Source organism: Strigops habroptila, chromosome 11 (assembly GCF_004027225.2).
Source record: "Strigops habroptila isolate Jane chromosome 11, bStrHab1.2.pri, whole genome shotgun sequence".
Lineage (NCBI taxonomy): Eukaryota > Metazoa > Chordata > Aves > Psittaciformes > Psittacidae > Strigops > Strigops habroptila.
The window spans coordinates 22,616,861-22,634,492 of NC_046360.1; the positions used below are offsets into that span (position 1 = coordinate 22,616,861).

The 17,632-nt window shown below is 55.7% G+C and overlaps 2 protein-coding genes across 4 annotated transcripts in view; one reads left to right on the forward strand and one right to left on the reverse strand.

Moving 5' to 3' along the window:
* The window catches only part of NT5DC2 (5'-nucleotidase domain containing 2), a 28,754-nt gene extending 25,399 nt beyond the window's left edge, over positions 1–3,355 (forward strand). Inside the window, exons 11-15 of one of the 2 annotated variants that reach the window (XM_030500548.1) lie at positions 1,464–1,550; positions 2,041–2,181; positions 2,416–2,480; positions 2,947–3,214; positions 3,283–3,355. In XM_030500548.1, the coding sequence (XP_030356408.1) occupies positions 1,464–1,550; positions 2,041–2,181; positions 2,416–2,480; positions 2,947–3,208 (555 nt within the window). In that variant the 3' untranslated portion in view covers positions 3,209–3,214; positions 3,283–3,355. Of the gene's footprint in view, positions 1–1,463; positions 1,551–2,040; positions 2,182–2,415; positions 2,481–2,946 lie in introns of both variants that reach the window. The other variant, XM_030500547.1, reaches the window with a different exon arrangement.
* A 565-nt stretch (positions 3,356–3,920) lies between these two features.
* The window catches only part of STAB1 (stabilin 1), a 61,492-nt gene continuing 47,780 nt past the window's right edge, over positions 3,921–17,632 (reverse strand). For both annotated transcript variants that reach the window (XM_030500545.1, XM_030500546.1), the window contains exons 47-70: positions 17,288–17,335; positions 17,078–17,161; positions 16,063–16,209; positions 15,758–15,895; positions 15,046–15,105; positions 14,764–14,940; positions 14,155–14,241; positions 13,528–13,674; positions 13,288–13,353; positions 12,529–12,754; positions 11,718–11,867; positions 10,853–10,957; positions 10,302–10,409; positions 9,920–10,113; positions 9,087–9,231; positions 7,900–8,033; positions 7,438–7,603; positions 7,119–7,225; positions 6,805–6,924; positions 6,272–6,424; positions 6,031–6,150; positions 5,752–5,895; positions 5,495–5,629; positions 3,921–5,269 (exon numbers count right to left, since the gene is read on the reverse strand). In XM_030500545.1, the coding sequence (XP_030356405.1) occupies positions 5,225–5,269; positions 5,495–5,629; positions 5,752–5,895; positions 6,031–6,150; positions 6,272–6,424; positions 6,805–6,924; positions 7,119–7,225; positions 7,438–7,603; positions 7,900–8,033; positions 9,087–9,231; positions 9,920–10,113; positions 10,302–10,409; positions 10,853–10,957; positions 11,718–11,867; positions 12,529–12,754; positions 13,288–13,353; positions 13,528–13,674; positions 14,155–14,241; positions 14,764–14,940; positions 15,046–15,105; positions 15,758–15,895; positions 16,063–16,209; positions 17,078–17,161; positions 17,288–17,335 (3,006 nt within the window). In that variant the 3' untranslated portion in view covers positions 3,921–5,224. The remainder of the gene's footprint in view (positions 5,270–5,494; positions 5,630–5,751; positions 5,896–6,030; positions 6,151–6,271; positions 6,425–6,804; positions 6,925–7,118; positions 7,226–7,437; positions 7,604–7,899; positions 8,034–9,086; positions 9,232–9,919; positions 10,114–10,301; positions 10,410–10,852; positions 10,958–11,717; positions 11,868–12,528; positions 12,755–13,287; positions 13,354–13,527; positions 13,675–14,154; positions 14,242–14,763; positions 14,941–15,045; positions 15,106–15,757; positions 15,896–16,062; positions 16,210–17,077; positions 17,162–17,287; positions 17,336–17,632) is intronic.

Below are 17,632 nucleotides of genomic sequence, written 5' to 3' on the forward strand. Positions count from 1 at the left end.
CTAGTCCCTCCCTTTCTGATGTGGTATTTTCTGTTTGTGCCATGTGTGTGCTCCCGTCCCTCCCCTAGTCTGTGATCTCAGGAGGGGAGGACACCCAGCTCCTGGAGGTCACATAGCGGGTCTGTGGCTCAGTGGAGCTCCACAGAAGGTTCCTAGTTGTCAGGTCCACTGCTGTTTGAGGTGACCAGAGCACAGCAAAATGACCATCCTCCTCCCAAGGCTGTGGACCATTTTCCTGCTCTGCCAGTGGCTCCCTGAGCAACCCTCGAGCAAGCAGCAGCAATGTCATGTCCAGGAAATGCAGAGGCCTGCCTGGCCCTGTGTGTCTGGGCTGTTAAAGGACGTCTGCACAGCTCCAGTGATGCTGCAGCAGCAGGAGGCCCAGCACCCTGGTTCTGGGCACCCTTTGCAGTGCATACAGCATGTTGCCAGTGGCCAGATGCAGGGCTGCAGACTGTTGTAGGAGCTGGCTTGTGTTTGGGGTCTTCCATCGGGGCTGGTGCTGTTTGGTATCCATGCTGGCTCTTTCCTGGCACTAGAGACTGGCTGGAGGGATGCTGCTGAGGGGCTTGCATGTTTGCATTGACTGCTTGTGCTGGCACAGTCCAGTCTGGCATTGGTGGGGCCTTTTCCTTCCCTAGCGGGTTTTGTTTCTGTTGTGACTCATGTGGAAAACTTGTGTGGAGATGGAAGGGGGGTCCCTGAAGTCTCCTCTGTGTGTGGATGGATGTTTGGAAAGCCTCTGTGCTGTGCTTTAGCTGGTGCTTTGGGGTTTGGTTTGTTTTACTTAGCTGCGAAGCTGCCCAAGCTGCCTGGCTTTTTGGCCTGGTTAAGCAATTCCTGTGAGCACGTGGGTGGTGGTAGTCTCTTGGGTTGGGATGGTGGTCAGTGACGTGAGAACAGCCTCAGCTGCTCTGGGCTCTGAAAGCCTTGCACGATGGTGCTCACCTCACCTCACCTCTGATGCACCTGTGAGATGAAATCATTATCACCTGAGCCCAACAACTTCTGAACCCAGAACACCTGGGGTTCTTTCTGTCCATTGCTTAGGATTTTCTAACTTAGGTGTCTTTCACTTTGGCCTCTAAACTGCCTCCTTTTGTTGCCTTTTTTGTCCTCTTGACTCTCTGTGCTCTAGAGCACAGAACTTCCCCTGAATTGCCTGTTGGGTTTGGAAGGGTTTCTGCCTTTTTCTGAGGCCTAAGAAAAGCTGAGGGATGTACAGGGGGTTTTCACATGGAAAGAAAGTGAAATAAGGTGGGAAAGGACAGAAACCGCTGAGTTTAGATGGTGGGGGAGTGAGCAGGTGGACATCTCATGAGAGTGTTCACATTTGCATGCGATAAGGTGGCATATCCAGCTGTGTTGACAGCGCTGCTGGGGTGGCTGTCCAGTACCATGCAGTGAGGATGGAGGCATCGGGCCTGTAACCACATTTCTCTCTGTGCTTCTTTTACTTCCAGGGTAACCTCTTTGACTTTCTGAGGCTGACAGGCTGGCGTGGCTCCAAAGTGCTCTACTTTGGTGACCATCTGTACAGCGACCTGGCGGTAAGTGGAAAGGCCTCTCTGCCCTTCAGCAGAGGGGAGCAAGCCGGTGTGACTGACTGTTGTGGTGGCAGCTGTGGTGGAGTGTAAGGCAGGGCCCTGATCTGAGTGCTTGGGTCTCTGCTATGCTGTGCTGGGTGCTCTGCAGGCTGTGCCTTTTGAGGCACACACAGGACACACAAGCATCCCCACTCTGCTGTCAGGCAGTGGAGAAAGGGCTCCTGAAGTACTTTCTGTGGGTAAAGACCATCTGCTGGTCCATGAATTGGGGAGCAGTTTGTGTGGATCCCACTTTTGTAGCTGTTTCACGCAGCTGAGCCTGGTGGCCAGGAGATAGATGGCTGTTACTAGCATGACCTGGCATGAGCCACGGATGCCTGTCCCCTGAGAATCTATAATGGGAACAGACCACTCTTTTAGGAAGCAGGGTTGTGTCTGGCTTTCAGTCTTTATGCTGAATTCTTGGTTGGTTATTTTTCATCCTGACCCCTAGGACCTCATGCTGCGTCATGGCTGGAGGACCGGAGCCATCGTTCCTGAACTGGAGACGGAGATTCGGATCATAAACACAGAGCAGTACATGCACTCCCTGACCTGGCAGCAGGCTCTGACAGGGCTGCTAGAGAGAATGCAGGTAAACAGCTCCTGGCTGAGCGACACGGGTAACATTCTGCCTTCTGAATCTGCGTTTAGGGCTTAGCATGGGAATCAGGGGACATACCACCTTGCCTGTGTGGTCAAAAATACCCCATCCTCTTCCTGGTGCAGTGGACTCATGGGTTCATGAGTTACAGTGGAATCCTGGGGAACCTGAGGTGTGGCCTGCAGGGCTGACACAATATGGGGCTTTCTGCTGCTGTCTTTGCAGATGTATCAGGATGCGGAGTCAAAGCAAGTGTTGCTGGAGTGGATGAAGGAACGTCAGGAGATCAGGTGAGCGTGGGGCCTCCTGGGGGCTCCCAGGCCTGCACTGGGTCTGTTTTGTAACCTATTTTGGGGACAGTGGTGCTGGCCTGGTGTCACTGTCTGGGTGGGGAGCAGCAGTGCAGTCCTGCGGCTGGTGAGGTTGGACTGGTTTGAAGGCAGGGTGGGAAAGGGGAGGTGGTGTCACCCTGTGCTGGGAGGCGATGATGGGCTGTGTCTGCTGCTGCACCTCCTGGCAATGAAGGGGGGTTCCTGCCCATAACAGGTACGGCGACAAAGAAGAATAAAAGTGCATTGAATATTCATCACAGACTCGCTGCACAGGGACTGGTCTGCAACGCAGCCGGGGTGGAAGGGTGCTTAGGGTGATCCCACAATGTCTTCTGGGAACAGGGTGGCCCAGAGGTAGGGGATGGGAGGGGGAAGAATCTGTGACCATGGCCTTACCTACAGCACACCATCTCTTCCTTCTCAGGTCACTGACGAAGAACCTGTTCAACCCCCAGTTTGGAAGCATCTTCCGCACGTTCCACAACCCCACGTACTTCTCTCGGCGGCTGGTGCGGTTCTCTGACATCTACATGGCCTCCATCAGCTGCCTGCTGAACTACGACGTGAATTTCACCTTCTACCCCCGGCGCACCCCCCTGCAGCACGAGGCGCCGCTCTGGATGGATCAGCTCTGCACAGGCTGCATGAAAACCCCCTTCCTGGAGGAGATGGTGCATATCCGGTGAGGGGACAGGTACTCGGGGCAGCAGCACAGCGCGCGGCTGTGCGTGGAGCCGGGAGCTCGGCCAGCAGCACAGCGCGCGGCTGTGCGTGGAGCCGGGAGCTCGGCCAGCAGCACCTCTGTCTACCACTAAAGGGCGTTTGACACTTACGTACACGTGTAGGTGGTGTGTGTATTTTTCTCCCCTTCACGGGTTCCATCCCTTTCCCTGAGGTGCTTTGCAGGCTGGGCAGAGGATGGGTGCTTGTTCTGGGCTGTGGGAGTCAGGGAGGTGGAGAGCCAGTGCTGGTGGGCACAAGCTGCTGCTCCCTGCTCTGTGCACAGAGAAGTGGCTCAGAAATGGTGTCCTGAGTCTCTGGTGCTTGGTGAGCACAACACAGACCCCCACATGAGGTGTGACAAGGTGTATCAGGGCTGTAGCTGTCCCAATAGCCTGGGGTACTATTCGTGAGTGAGTCTGGAGGTGGACAGTGAAGGGACAGGGTTGCCAACTGGGCAAGCAGTGGAGGACATCGTGGAGGACAAAGCATCAGCAGTGTTACCAATCCAGATACCAGCAGCCCTCAGCCCCATCCTGCTCCCCACCAGACTGGTCTGTCCACTGGGGGACACAGGTAGGTAACTGCTGGTTAAATGTACAGGAAGTGCAAGTCCTGTGTGAGAGTGGGGTGGGAGCAGGTCACAAAGTCTAAAAACCAAGTGTTTGCTGCCATGCCTGGTTTTTGAGTGAGTTTAATGCCATGCACTGTCAGTATTTTGGGGGTTTGGTGCTATGTGACATCAGTGTTTTGGCAGCTCAGGCAGCGTGGTCTGTTGTGAGTTGCAGAGGGATGTGTTCAGCCTTTCAGGGAAGGTGCAGGGTTGGCAGCAGAGGTGTTGGCCTCCACCTGTGTTCACAGAGATGTGGCCTAAGGTGTATGAAGGGGCTGCTGAGGATGTCAGGGGAGGAGAGTGACATGCTGCTGGGTGTGGGGGTGCTGAAAGGGGAGCAAGGCCACGCAAAGCTGTGTGCCTCCTTAGGGCAAGATAATAGCGATGCCAGAGCATATAGGACAGGGGATAAGGATGGTGGCCTGGAGGCCCAGGCAGGTCAGAGCTACTTAAGGATGCAAGGAGCAGAAAACAAGTTTTTCACCCAGTTTGGGGCTATGCTGGCTCTGCCGAAGCTTCAGCCTGCCCTGGGGGACAGGGAGGGCCCTCGGGAGGGGCAAAGGAGCAGAGAGAGGAGTTGCGGTTGTTGAGAGTTTGTGCCACACTGATGGTGGCCAGCTGCCATTCCATTGGAAAACTGGGCGTGTGGGAAAGCTACAGCAATGGGATGAGGGGTAAGAGGCCCTGGAGGGAGGGGTGAGGTGGGGGGCAGTGTAAGGTGGTCCCCAAAGCAAGCAGGAGAGATGTAATGTAGCTGCTGGCACTGGAGACATGCAGGGGCAGTCAGGGGGTGTTTGAAGGCAGAGCTCTTGGTGCAGGATCTGAACATGTTGCTTGCTCTGGTCCATCACCTCCTCCCTTGCTGCTGCACCAGCTGCAAGTGGCAACAAGGGTGACAGTCCAGCCCGTGGTGAGGTGACAGGTAGGAGAGGGACGAGAGAGCAAATACACTTGTGCTGGGGCTCGCAGTGAGGAGGAAGGATGCTGGTGAGTAGTGGTGTGCATGATGGGTCTTTGGGATGCATGGTGGGTCTGGGTGGTGGGTTAAGGGCTGTTGGCTTGGGGGGAGAGGTAGCAGAGGGCAGGCAGGGGGTGTTTGAGAGCACTGGGGCTGTGGCAATGGCTGTGTGTTGTCCATGTGGGGGCAGCTGAGGGAGAGGAACAGGGTCCTCTCCGGGGTTGGTTGGACTAAGCCCGTGGGTGGGCAGCCCCTCGTGTAGGGCAGGTGGGAGGGACCAGCCGAGCCGGGGGCGAGAGCCGCCGGGTGAGGGGCTGATGGTGGCTGGTACGGGCGGGCGGGCCGGCGGAGAGCAGGCGCGGCACAGGCGGTGGCGGTGAGCTCTTTATTGGGCCGCGGGCGAAGGGAGCGTCACTGCGGGCGGCCGCCGGCGGCAGCGTCGGACAGGAGCGAGTCCTGCGGAGAGAGCGGCGTGAGGGCGGGGCCGGGCGGCACAAGGGGCGGTGCAGGGAGGCACAAGGGGCGGGGCCAGGGGCGGGGCCAGGGCGGCACACGGGTCGGGGCGGTACAAGGAGCGGTGTGGGGGCAGCACAAGCGGCGGGACGGGGCGGGACAAGGGGCGGGGCAAGGAGGCACAAGAGGCGGCACACGGGGCGGCACACGGGGCGGGGCAGCGCTCACCTGCAGCGGCTCGTAGTCTGGCGCGTGCCCGCCGTACAGCGGGTTGGGGATGGCGACGAGCGGCCGCTGCGGGCGGGGCCTGGCGGCGCGCGGCCCCGCCGCCTCCTCCTCCTCCTCGTCCGCGCGCAGGTCCGCCTGCGGGGGCGGGGCCTTGGGCAGTGGCGCGCGCCTCACACCCTCGGCCGCCCCCTGCCGCGCGGGCGGAGCTCCTACACCCACCCCCCACCCCCCCCCGCCGTGCCCCGGCCCGCCCCTACCTGGAAATACCCGAACTGCTCCCGCCGCCGCCGCCTCACGCAGTAATAGGCGATGCCAGCACCGGCCGACAGCACCAGCGCGAAGCTCAGCGCCGACAGCGTGCCCGTGGCCACGGAGCCCGATGCCTGAGCCGCGCTGTTCACCTGCGGCCAAAACCAGCGCCCGGTCACTGTCAGCCCCGCACCCTGTGTGCTCCCGGCGTGACTGCGGGCCAGGACAGTCCTTGGGAACGATCCATCACGTCGTCCCCTCTCCCACTTGTGCCCTCCGACACTGACCTGGCCAAGCTGGACGGCGGGTGGGGGAATCCTCAGCGGCTCCGCAATTGCATGAATGATGCCGTTGAACGCTACGATGTCCCACTCCACAATCATCGTGTCATTGATTCCCTTGGCATCCTGCAGTACAGAACACAGACATGTCACCCGACCAGAGAGCCTCACCATTGTTCCCTGCCTCAAAAGAGACGCGGTGAAAACTTGTGGGGTTTTCTTTGACCTCTGTGGAGGTTAAACCTACTGAGTGCTCTGTACCGTTGCCCACTGGGAGGTCTGATACTTGGAGGTCGTATCCTGACTGGGATGGGATGATGGTGCCCGTTGTGAGGTTGAAGCTGAAGAGGACGACATTGCTGGAGGACACATGGAGCTTCAGTTCTTCTCCTGTCAGCGTCTGAAAAAGCAACAGGGAGGAGCAGGGCTGAGCTGGCTCCCACCCCTCCCCTGTACGCAGACCCCTCCTGGCCTGAGCCCCAACACGCTCCATGGCCACAAGACAGCTCAATTCATGGGCAACATGGCCCAAAACTACTCTGCAGAGAAGGGGAGATTGCCATCCTTTGAAACAGCCAAAGCTCAACTGGCAAAGGCTCTGAACAACCTGACCTGAACAGCTCTTCTGAATGAGGGGTTGGACTAGCGACCTCCCGTGGTCTCTAAATCCCTCTGGCTTAAATCCCTCCTGCCCCAGATTTAACATCACCATTTTGGCAGCCTTGGAGGACTCCTGCTCTCTATGCCCCCTTGACCAGCTGCTCATCCCTGCTGACTTACTTTATTGCCCACAAAGCCAGAATTCAGGGGGACAAAGAGAGTTTTGGGAGCAGAGTCATCAGACAAATAGATGAAAAAATCCAGTCCTTCTTCTGTGTTGTTGGCAAAATCGAGCAACATCTGGAAAAGATGGGACATCTTCCCATCAGCACAGTGCTGTCACCTTCCCTAGCCCAGGAAGCAAACACCTCTGTGCTTGTACTCTCCCCCACACACACAGACAAAACCACCACTTCTCCCTGCTACAGCCAATCCCTCCCTCTGCCTTGTTCCCGGCTGCTGGCATTCTGAGGCACCAGGGGAGCGTCACTCACGGAATAGAAGGTGGAGAAGCGAGCGTTGTCCGCGAGCACGTCAGGGAGTTTCCCGCTGCACCAGTACCCATCGCCCACGAACCCATCACGGCAGGTGCAAGTCAGATCTGCACAGCAACACCAGGATGCGACTTGCCTCACCAAAGCCGAGGGCCTCTCCCTTGACTTCTGGATACCCCTCAGCATGTTCCCTCCCACCACAGGCATGGGGAGAGGGTGATGTGCCCTCCTGGCCAGGGGGCAGATCTCTGCCTGCTGCCCTGACACACCTCTTGTGCCCCACAGGATCATCCCCAGGAAACGTGCTCGTGCCACTCACCCTTCTCCCGGTAGCAGAACGCATCCCAGGTCTCACTCAGGTTGCTTCGGGAGCCATAGTCCACGATGCCCACTCGGTTAGCCCCACAGCTGGGGTTGGGGTAGGCCGTGGGGTACCCGGCTGTGCCATTGTCCAGCCAGCCCACCAAGCACAGATGGAATCCCATCTAGCAGAGGAAAATGAATGATTAGGTTAAAAATAGCATCTCCGGCCCAGGTTTTCTGCCCTGATGCACACTCCCATCATGCAGACTTATCCAACATCCCCCCAACACCTGAAGGGTTGGGCACTGCCAGAGCTCTCATCCCAGTGTGACTGGCAAGAGCCAGCAGCCCTCCTGGCTTCATGCATGTAGACAGAGCAAACAGGGCCTGGTTGGGAGGATGAAGGGTCACCCACCCACCCGCACCTCCACAAGGCAATGGAGCCAGCCCCTGCCCAACCGCTGCACCCTGTCCTGACCTGCTGGGCTGCCGAGAGCTGCTGGAAAGTGGCCAGGGAAGCACCTTCCGCGGCGCAGGCCTCCCGAGCCTGCTCGTACGTGAAGTCGTACTTTTTCCGGGGTGACTGCAGATGAAATACACCCATGGTCTTATCTGCAAAATACCAAGGGAGCATCAGTTCGGTACAGTATGGTACAGTACAGTACAGAGAGTGAGCAGCTCCCTGGGGCAGTCACCTGGGTCCCCTGTGTGAGCATGGGCAGCACTGCCAATGGAGGGTGCTCTGTGCTCTACGGGAGGGTGGGATGTGGATAATGCTCAAGTGAGGGTGAGGTGGGATGCAGCACGGCTTCCTCTGAGCCTTCCACAAGGGAGTCAGTGCTTACTGGCAGTGTAATCCCACCAGAGGCCACCTCATGCATCACAGGGGAGCAGACAAAGGTGCCTTGTCCTCCCCATATGACATTTAGTGGAAAAGGGGAATGTGAAAACCAGACCGAGTGTCGTGGGTTCAGCTGTAACAGTTATTTTTCTCCTTCTTAGTAGCTGGTGCAGTGCTGTGTTTTCAACTTTAGTCTGAGAACAACGCTGATAACACACCAATGTGTTTAGTTGTTGCTAATTGTTGCTTACCCCAATCAAGGACTTTTCAGCCTCATGCTCTGCCATGAGGAGGGGCACGGGAAGCCAGGAGGAAGCAGAGACAGGACACCTGACCCAAACTGGCCAAAGGGGTATTCCATCCCACAGCACGTCATGCCCAGTATAGAAACTGGGGTGAGTTACCCGGAAGGCCCAGATCGCTGCTCGGGTCAGGCTGCGTATTGGGCGGCGGGTGGTGAGCAATTGTATCCTCTCCTCTTGTTATTTCCCTTATCATTATTATCATTGGTGGTAGCAGTGGTGGTTTTGTATTATACCTTAGTTACTGGGCTGTTCTTATCTCAGCCCGTGGGATTTACATTCTTTTGATTCTCCTCATCCCTCCGGAAGTGAGGGAGGAAAAAGGAGGGCAGTGAGCGAGTGGCTGTGTGGTTCTGAGAGGCTCAAACCACGACACCAAGCTACAGAGATAAGTCCCTGGCCTCTTGGCCATCCTGCTCTCCAGCTCTCCTGAGAGGTGCCCCAGCTGGGAAGTGAAGGATGAGAGAGTGTGATCTCTCCATGGAACATCATCCCTGGCACTGCAGGGTTGAGCACACTCACCATGGAAGTGCAGGTCAGTACAAATGGCCTCCCGATGGCACTGCCCGTTGTCTTCCAGGCACCGGTCCGTGGGGGGCACGGCCTCCTCCAGGCACTGGATTCCGTCACCAACGTAGCCCTGCTTGCACTCGCAGCGCCGCTCGTTCTGCAGCACAAAGGAAGGAGGGCATTTGTGTGAGTGCAGTCACGCAGATGGCAGCTGGGGATCCTCGTATCCCTGTGAAGATGGGGATGAGCCTTCAGAATGCCTCTACAACCTGCTGGGACTATGACAGAGCTATGAAAGGCCACATGGCCTCTGTTCTACCTCCACATCCAACTGCACGCAAACCAAAAACCATCACACTGAATCCCTGTCACATGCTGTTTGGAAGAGAGCTGAGCTTCGAGGTATGTGGCTCATGATTCTTGCACATCATGTGCCCTGTCCCATCTTCTGGCCAGCAGCGAACAGCTCTGGTTCCTCTGCAAAAATGGCCAGCATCAAACTTGGAGGACCATCCTTGAGCCCCCAGAACAGTCCAAAAATGCTACAACTGACACAGCTTATTCCCCTCAGACAGAGGAATGGGGGAAAATGGCCTCAGCATAACATCACCAGGACCATCACCACAGCCAGGCAGCAGGCCAAGGCATGGCCCCTGCCTGGCAGTAAGGACCTGCAGAATGAGCACAACAGGCTGAGAGGACCGGAGAGGCCTGGGAACCAGAGTAACAAGGGATGCTGTCACATTGCTGTCCTCCGGGAGCCTGAAGCATCCCACAGCAGCCTCAGGGGCTGTCCTCCCAGGCACACAGCTCTCCCTGTGAAGGGACTGATGGGCTGTGCTCACCGGGCCGGTGCTGATGCAGTTGGCGTGCTGGCTGCAGTCCCCGTTCCTGCCGTCCGCACACCGGTCTATGGGGTCGCAGACGAAGCCGTCGCCTCCGTACCCGGGAGCACAGGCACAGGAGATGTTCACACCGACCTGCGTGCACTGTGCGTGCCTGGCACAGCCCCCATTGTCCTGGCTGCACATGTCGATCACTGCAGGGACAGAAGAATTAGCTTAACTAAAACACCTTGCCAAGTGTCCTGATGTCGGTCTGTCTGTCCTGCCAGCCATCACACCAGTTTGGCAACAGGAGATGATCACGGGCTGCCTTGCAGTGGTGTGTCTGCTTTCCCCTCTGCTCACCACCCCTCCAGCCCAGCCCCTCATGGCTCACCCTTACCTGAGCACATCCTCCCATCGCCCTCGTAGTGCAGGTTGCATTCACAGAGGTTGCTGTCGTGGCAGACGGCCTGGGGGTGGCACGGCGGGGAGCAGGAGGGCGTTGTGACTGAAAACAGAACACACACAGGTCAGAATGATCTAAGGGCTTGCACATAGGCATGGCTGCCATCACCAGCCTCTGCCCCAGGCCATCTGCCCCATGTTCCCCCCTCTTTACCCCTGTGCTTTTCTGCAGATGCCTTGCCCAAATGCAGAGGACTGTTCCTTCACCAGGTACACCTCAGGCTTTCACCTCACCCTCAAGTTCTTCTTGGAGCACCTTTGAGCTCAGGGGCTTGCTCATGATCAAGTGGAGCTTTCCTCCTCCTCCCACCCCAACCCTTGTGAAATTCAACAGCATGAGCCAGATCTCAGGATGAGCCCTGCAACCGAGAGCTCCTTCTTGGAGATATTTCTGACCAGCTGCTTGAACAATCCAGCTACTGGGAAAGCAGCCATATGGCACCGGATCCCAGGGAACAGCGGGTGGTGGGGGTTGGCAGCCCTCACCTTGCCTGATTTCACAGCGGTCTCCAGTCCAGCCCTCGGCACAGAAGCAGAAGCCGTCGCCATGCAGTCCTCCATTGCACACACCGTTCTCGGTACAGTTACACTCTGAGGAATGGAGAAAAACACTGTCTCTCGGTGGCAGTGAAAGGCCATGCTCAGGCCATGGCCCAGCCACATGGCAGAGACGTGGCTTGTGTGGGCAGTGCCCGCCCTGGTCCCCTGCAACTCGCACCCTTCAGGGAGGAGGGGAACCCCCTCTGCACCCACATCCCCATCGTTCCCCTCCCCTGGACATTTCTAGAGATGCATTTTTCACTCTCAGTCCCTGCAAACATACAGCCATCAAAAACATTCCAAGGCCCGGCCTGGGGTAGGAGGATAGGGGACACCCTTTTCCTTCCCTTTGCTTCCCCCTGCTCCCAAGGCCCCTGCTGAGCACGTCCCAGGAGATGCTCTTTCTGTACAGGGTTCATCACAACTTCAGGCTTTGTCCCCAAGCTCAAAATACATCTTCACACTTTTTGCCAGATCAGACAAATGAGAGGCCCCCCACATGGCCTCGGCATGGAGGTGAGTCCATTGGCAGCACGGCTGCACCGGCCACAGCTCCTGGCACGTCCCATCCAGCCTTCTCAGACTACAGCTGGACTAATGGCTGTCCAGCCAAGAAAGAGCCCAGGAAGGATGTACCCAGCCCCACAGGTCGGACCCGAGTGCTGTGAGGACCGATGTGCACGTGGCAGCACTGATTTCCATGCTGTAAGAGGTCAGCCCAGCACCTGACCCCTCTCCAAGTAGCACCACGTGCCACAGCCACCTCTGTGCAAACCCTCTGTGTTGCTGCCACCGCGCAGCTCGCCCTTACCTCGGCAGTCTGGCCCGTATCTGCCCGGAGCACAGAGCTCGCAGCTGGTCCCGATGAAGGCCTGGCTGCAGTTGCATCGTCCCGAGCCACCAATTTTGTCATGGCAGGTACCACGGTTACTGCACGGCGCCTCCAGCCCTCCTGGGCACGCTGCAAATGGGACACCTTAGTGAGGCTGTGTGACAAAGTGGCCCTGTGCTGGAGGGGAGTCATTCGCTGCCCCTATGCAGAGCCTGCACACCAGCTGCCATGTGAGCTGCTGCTTATGGGGTCCTTGACCACAGAGTCTGCTTGGCAGCCTGGGGAGTGAATGCTGGGGACACCCCATGACAATAAACCTCAGGGACAGGGGCAAGAGGGACAAATTTGGCATAACTTCCAGCCTGGGAAGACCCTCTGCTGCAATTTGCTGAGTCTGTGCTGGCTCACGCCATGATAAGGGTGAGACCTTATCATGGGGTGATAGATGGGATAAGACCCCATGGTCTGGCAGCAGACTCATCCAAGGAGTGAAAGGTGCCCATGCACAAAGCACAGAGGGCAGATGTCAGGGAATGGTTGAGCATCTGCAACATCCAGGGGTGAGTGACATGTCTGACAGCCACCCCCAGCAGCCCTGTGTCCTAGGCTCACCATGGCGCTCTCCCAGGGAACTGTTCCCTGTGCCCTCTACAGACTGGGGCTCCATGTGTGGGGTTTTGCCCAGCCTTCTCCAGGGAAACACATTCATGGATGCCAGACGTGCTGAACCATTAACCACCTTCCCACAAGAGAAAGGGCTGGGGTGGGAAAGGGTTGTGCGGCTCCTTACCCCGACATTCACGGCCATAGTGGTTTGCACAGCACTGAGGGACCCACTGGGTGGAAACGCAGTTCCTCTTGCAGCCTTGTTTCAGAGGTCCCCTGGAAGAGAAGTGTCTTCTGAGGGGGTCCCACGGGGAGGGTGGCCAGGGCGGCCGCAACAGGGAGTTGTGGTGAAACAGAAAGGTGTTTCTCAACAGCTGGTTGCTGTAATAGAAGCAGCGCCTGGTTTCCCCCTGTGAGGAAACAGGCAAAACACAGAGTTTGCCACACTGGTCATTGATGTCTCACCTTGACTTTTCCTGTGCCACTCATTCAGTTTTATGACAAGTAACAGAGTCTTCCTAACATTAGATGGGGCTGGTGACAGAGGAGCCACAGTGTACCTCAGGGACATGCCAGAAACCCGGCAGAGAGGAACACCAGGTGATGCAGTGAGAGTGGGGTACAACCACTACCCCCAAGGCTGCTCACCATCTCATCCCTGGTCCATCTCCAGAGGCCAGGTCAAGCTCTTTTGCTATAAAGCACTCAGAGAAGCCCCCAGTGCTGCTGCAGGGACGCCTGTACTGCTGTCACCCACATAGGGATTGACCAATCAAAGACCATTGGAGCCTCTGACCCCATGTTGCTTAGCCCAACTCCTGCCCTATGGGACTGTGTGACTAGGGGCAAGGTGTGCCTTCATTTAGCTGCTAAAACACAAGGGGTGTGTGGGTAATGTCAGCCCTGTAAGAGGCCTTCTTGGTGACAAAGCTGTAAGCTTTACCCGTTGAACGGAGCCAGCAGGGCAGGGTGGCTCGAAGCCACAGAGTCCACAGCTCTCCGAAGATCCCTGTGAAGGGAAGAAAGAAACCTCGCAACAACTTGGTATGTGCTCCTGCATCTCTTGGCAGCTTGGAGCTTTGCCAAGGAAGAGCAGCAATCCCCCCTCCCCAGCATCCCTCTTCCCAGGCATGGAGCTCAGGAGGTGGCACAGATCCTCACTGGCCTCATCGCAAGTGCTCACCTGCAGCTCAACAGAGATGAACTCATCACACCGAGATCCCAGATCTGGTGGTTCCAACAGCCTATTGATACCATAAGCAATGCCTGCATTGAATTCCATGTGCCTCTGGATGATAGTGGCGTCACCGTTCCCCACCAGAAGCTCTCCCTGTCAGAGGAAGAAAGCAATTTGTGATCCTGGGACATCCTACATCCTGGCTGCACTACCCAAAAGTTGCCCTTCTGGCTGTCATGACATCTCAATCACCCCAGAACTCTCCAAAGTCTCTGTGCTCATCTCCTTGACCACGCTTCCTGACTGCCACTTTTGATGGCCATCTCTCCTAAGAAATGGTCTTTGTGAAGGTAACACATGCTTTGTAAAGGTCACAGCACCACATGGTTGGCTTTGCAACCTGGTCATCATGAAGTGCATGTGCTGGTTCCACACTTCCCTGACAGTTGGCCACAGTCTCAAGCTTCTTTACAGGCTCAGCTGTAGCCAGGGAAATGGGGTGTCTCAGCCTGCAAGCACCCAACTCTGTGTTCACTTTCTGCCAGTGACCAACTCAGAGCATCAGTTGCCCTATGGCTATGCCCTGGGACACCTGCTCAGTGGAAAGCCGAGCCCAGCATCACCATCACTCACCACATGGGTCTTGCTGCAGCTGAACGAGATGGTAGAGCCATGCATGGTCCGTACGGATTCAACCTGAGGCACGTTACCAGCAACAATCTAAGAGGGAGAAACAAGAATGTGAAGGGAGAGACGCAAAAACTGGCAGTTCCCTAGTGAGGACAGGGGCCAGCAGCCACACTGAGAGTGGGGGTAATGTGACAGCACATGAAGCCAGTGTGGGTGGAACAGTCTAACTATGCTGCATTAGTCCAAGATTCCTGAATAGCGAGAGACCAGAGTGAATAATCAGGCCTTGGTTTTGCTCAACAGAACTCTTCCCTTGTTCATTACCCCTGTGAGCCTTGGGCTGACAGTCTGGTGGTGATGTTGCCTCCCCAAGAAGCTGAAGACATAAGGCTTCAGCTAAGCCATGCTGCAGCAGAGGTTCATGATGAAGCAATAGTTGCTTCAAATGCTCAAACAGCTTTGGATCTTCTCAAGACAACTAATATGCTGTATGTTCTAGAGCATGCAGCCAAAATACCAAATATTTGGTAAGACTGCTCTTAGTAGTAGGCTCTAACCATAGGCACCATATGTGGCCCGGGGAGGTACAAGACTGTTTGCTGTTCCATTTACCTTTGTGTCCCTGATCATGTGTGCTTTGAGGTAGGATGCCAACACGTCCCGATGCTCTCTGCGGTACAGCCACTTCTGCCTTTTCTCTGAGAGGGCATTAAATGCAGCATCTGTGGGCCACAGCATGGTGAAGGGCCTGTGCAGGGGGTCACTAATCAGTGGCAGCAGCTCCGCGTCCTGTCCAAGATAAGAGGGGATACAAAGAAAAAGCCACAAGCCCAAACTGAACGTGCCCATGTACACATCACTTCCCCACAGAGCAGCAGGGGTCAGGCTGCTCACCTGCAGCAGCTTGCTGTAAATGGTGTACCCAAAAGCCTCTGCCACTTCCGTGATGTTTTGCTGCAGAGGGAAGAAAGCAAACAACTGTCACTAAGATGTCCCTCTCCAGGACCTGGGCAGCAATGCACTGGAGAAACCAGATGGTTAACAAGTACAGTAGCTAAGTACAAGTTTATCTCTGTCATCATCATGCTGGTGGATTTGGCTTGGTGAGTGCTCTCACAGCCACCTCTTTTCTCATTCATCCCAGGTAAGATGCTGCTATGGCAGGAGCTGGGATGAATTTCAGAACTCTGTTGTGTTGTACAGAAAAACTGTGTTATCTTCTGTAAAACACAGGATCTATAAGCTCCTAGTGCTTGTTGGAGGAGTATTGGAGACACTGGCAATCTCACACTACAATCTGCTCTGTGCTCGAAAAGGAGTGGCACGGGACACGATCTGCCTGCCTACATCCAGTATTGTTACTCTCTAGTGATGGATAAGGCTCCTTCTGTCTCAAATATGGCTATGCCACAAATGCTGTCACGTTCACGAGCCAAATCCGTGCCCTCAGACAAACCCTACACAGCTAGGAACACGGAGAAAGAGCAACCCACATGGCCTTGGGCTGAGGGCTTATCAGGGACAGCACTATCAGAGCTGTTGGGACAAAGACCCTAGCCCTGTCCTCACCACAGCAGCTATCACACAGTCACTGCTCCAGCCTTACCCGTGAGGTCTTTGAGGAAATGTTACGGTCCACCAGGTCACTTGGAATGAGGATCTTGTTGATGAAATGAATGACCCCGTTCATGCCAACGATGTCACTCACAACTACTTTGGCTTCCTCATTGAGATAGATGCTATTCTGAGAGAGAAGGGATGCGATGAGGTATCCACACCCATGGCACTGCCCTGTGAGCTGTCTGTGGGCCCTAGGCAAGTCACCTGCCACAACCACAGTGGCCTTTAAATGACAGCAGAAGTGACATCCTGGCAAGTGGGCCGGGAAAGGGAATTGTGGCAGAGAACTACCTCTTTCACTGTGATCTTCAGTTTGTGGCCAGATAAAGATGTAAGAGACTCCTGTGCTTCCAGGTCACTGGACAGCAATTTCCGGCAACCCACCATGTGGTAGCGAAGCAGGTCCCGGAGGAGACCTCTGCTCCTCCACTCCTCAAACTACAGACAGAAAACAAGAGTGAGATCACACCAGAGACACTATGCCTTGCAGAGGAGACCCCAGACCTAGTGAGGGAGACTGAATTGCCCAAGCCTCCCATGACCCATCCCTGCAGGAAAGCCAGTCGCCCCAAAACATGGTGAATGCACAAAATCATATGAAAGCTTTGGGAAATTTCAACCAGCTCAACAAAAACAGCATTCAGGTCCCTTGATGGAGGTCAAATGACCACACTGGCTTGAGGAAGTGATGCCTGGGAATTGCGAATTGTTCCTTTATTGGGTGTATGGAGGGCCCATGAGAAAAAGGTTGGGACTAGTAAGGTGAAGCTGCACAATAGGACTTGTGATGTCAAAAAACTGTTGGTTAAAAAACTGGTTTACAGAGTCATGAATAAGGATCTCTCCTCCCTCAGGTCTCCACTTGCCCCAAACATCCCACTTGTTGGGACTAGAAGGAAGGGACCAATGAAAGTGGAATGGCAGGGCCTGGGGCACAGAGAAGGGATAAGAGGTTTTTGTCACAGATGCCTTGAAGCCTTGCTATTAACAGCTCCTAACAGCTATGGACAACGAAAGTCACCATGCATCACTGGTTTGGCACAGTGCCTCCAAGGACCCTGAGACAGGGTCTCCAGTAAGGGTCTCCTTACAACAAGAGCCATGTCCACCCCTGCCTGAACTGTCTCTGCAGTGAGCTGGTCTCCAAACCTCTGCTCTTACAGTGATGGAGAATGGGAGGTGCCTTCCACCCTCTCCAGTGCAGCCCCTTTGCTTCAATTCACCAGGCAGAACAGCCCCTGAGGGGACATTGCCACAACTGGAGCTTGCCAAATACGTACAGTGCTTGGGATGGGAGGATACTTACTGTTGTGCTGTTTCCTATGAAATCTGTCCGTGGGACGAAGACTGTGAAAGGCCCTGCCCCACTGAGCTCCTTGATGTTTTCTGCCTGTGGTAGAACAGCATTCGCGGGAAGGGAAACAGAAAATACAGTTCCAGTTAGCAAGACCCTTTGCAGAAAACCCCAAGTGTGATTTGCTACACAGAGACAAAAACAAAGCTGTTTATCACTAACCAGTATCATCTTAAAGAACACAGATGCATCTTCAATCCTTCCAAGCTCCTTAAACAAAGAGAAACAGCTGGTGTTAGCAGACTCCCTTCTACTTGCTCCTCACCAGGCAGCACGGTGACCTGCTCCCTCCACTACAGGTAACTCTCCCACCCCAGTGAGACACCAGCTCTCCTGACAGCACACAGTGATCCTTCCCTCCCTCCCTTGCCAGCACTGTGGGCATGGATGACATGGATGTTACAAAGCAGGCAGTGACCTCTGCCTGACCATTCATATTGCAGGTGCTGCGGGATGGAGTGGGCAGAGAGATGAAAGTTGGCTGCTTCTGTAGCAACTGTCTCACGG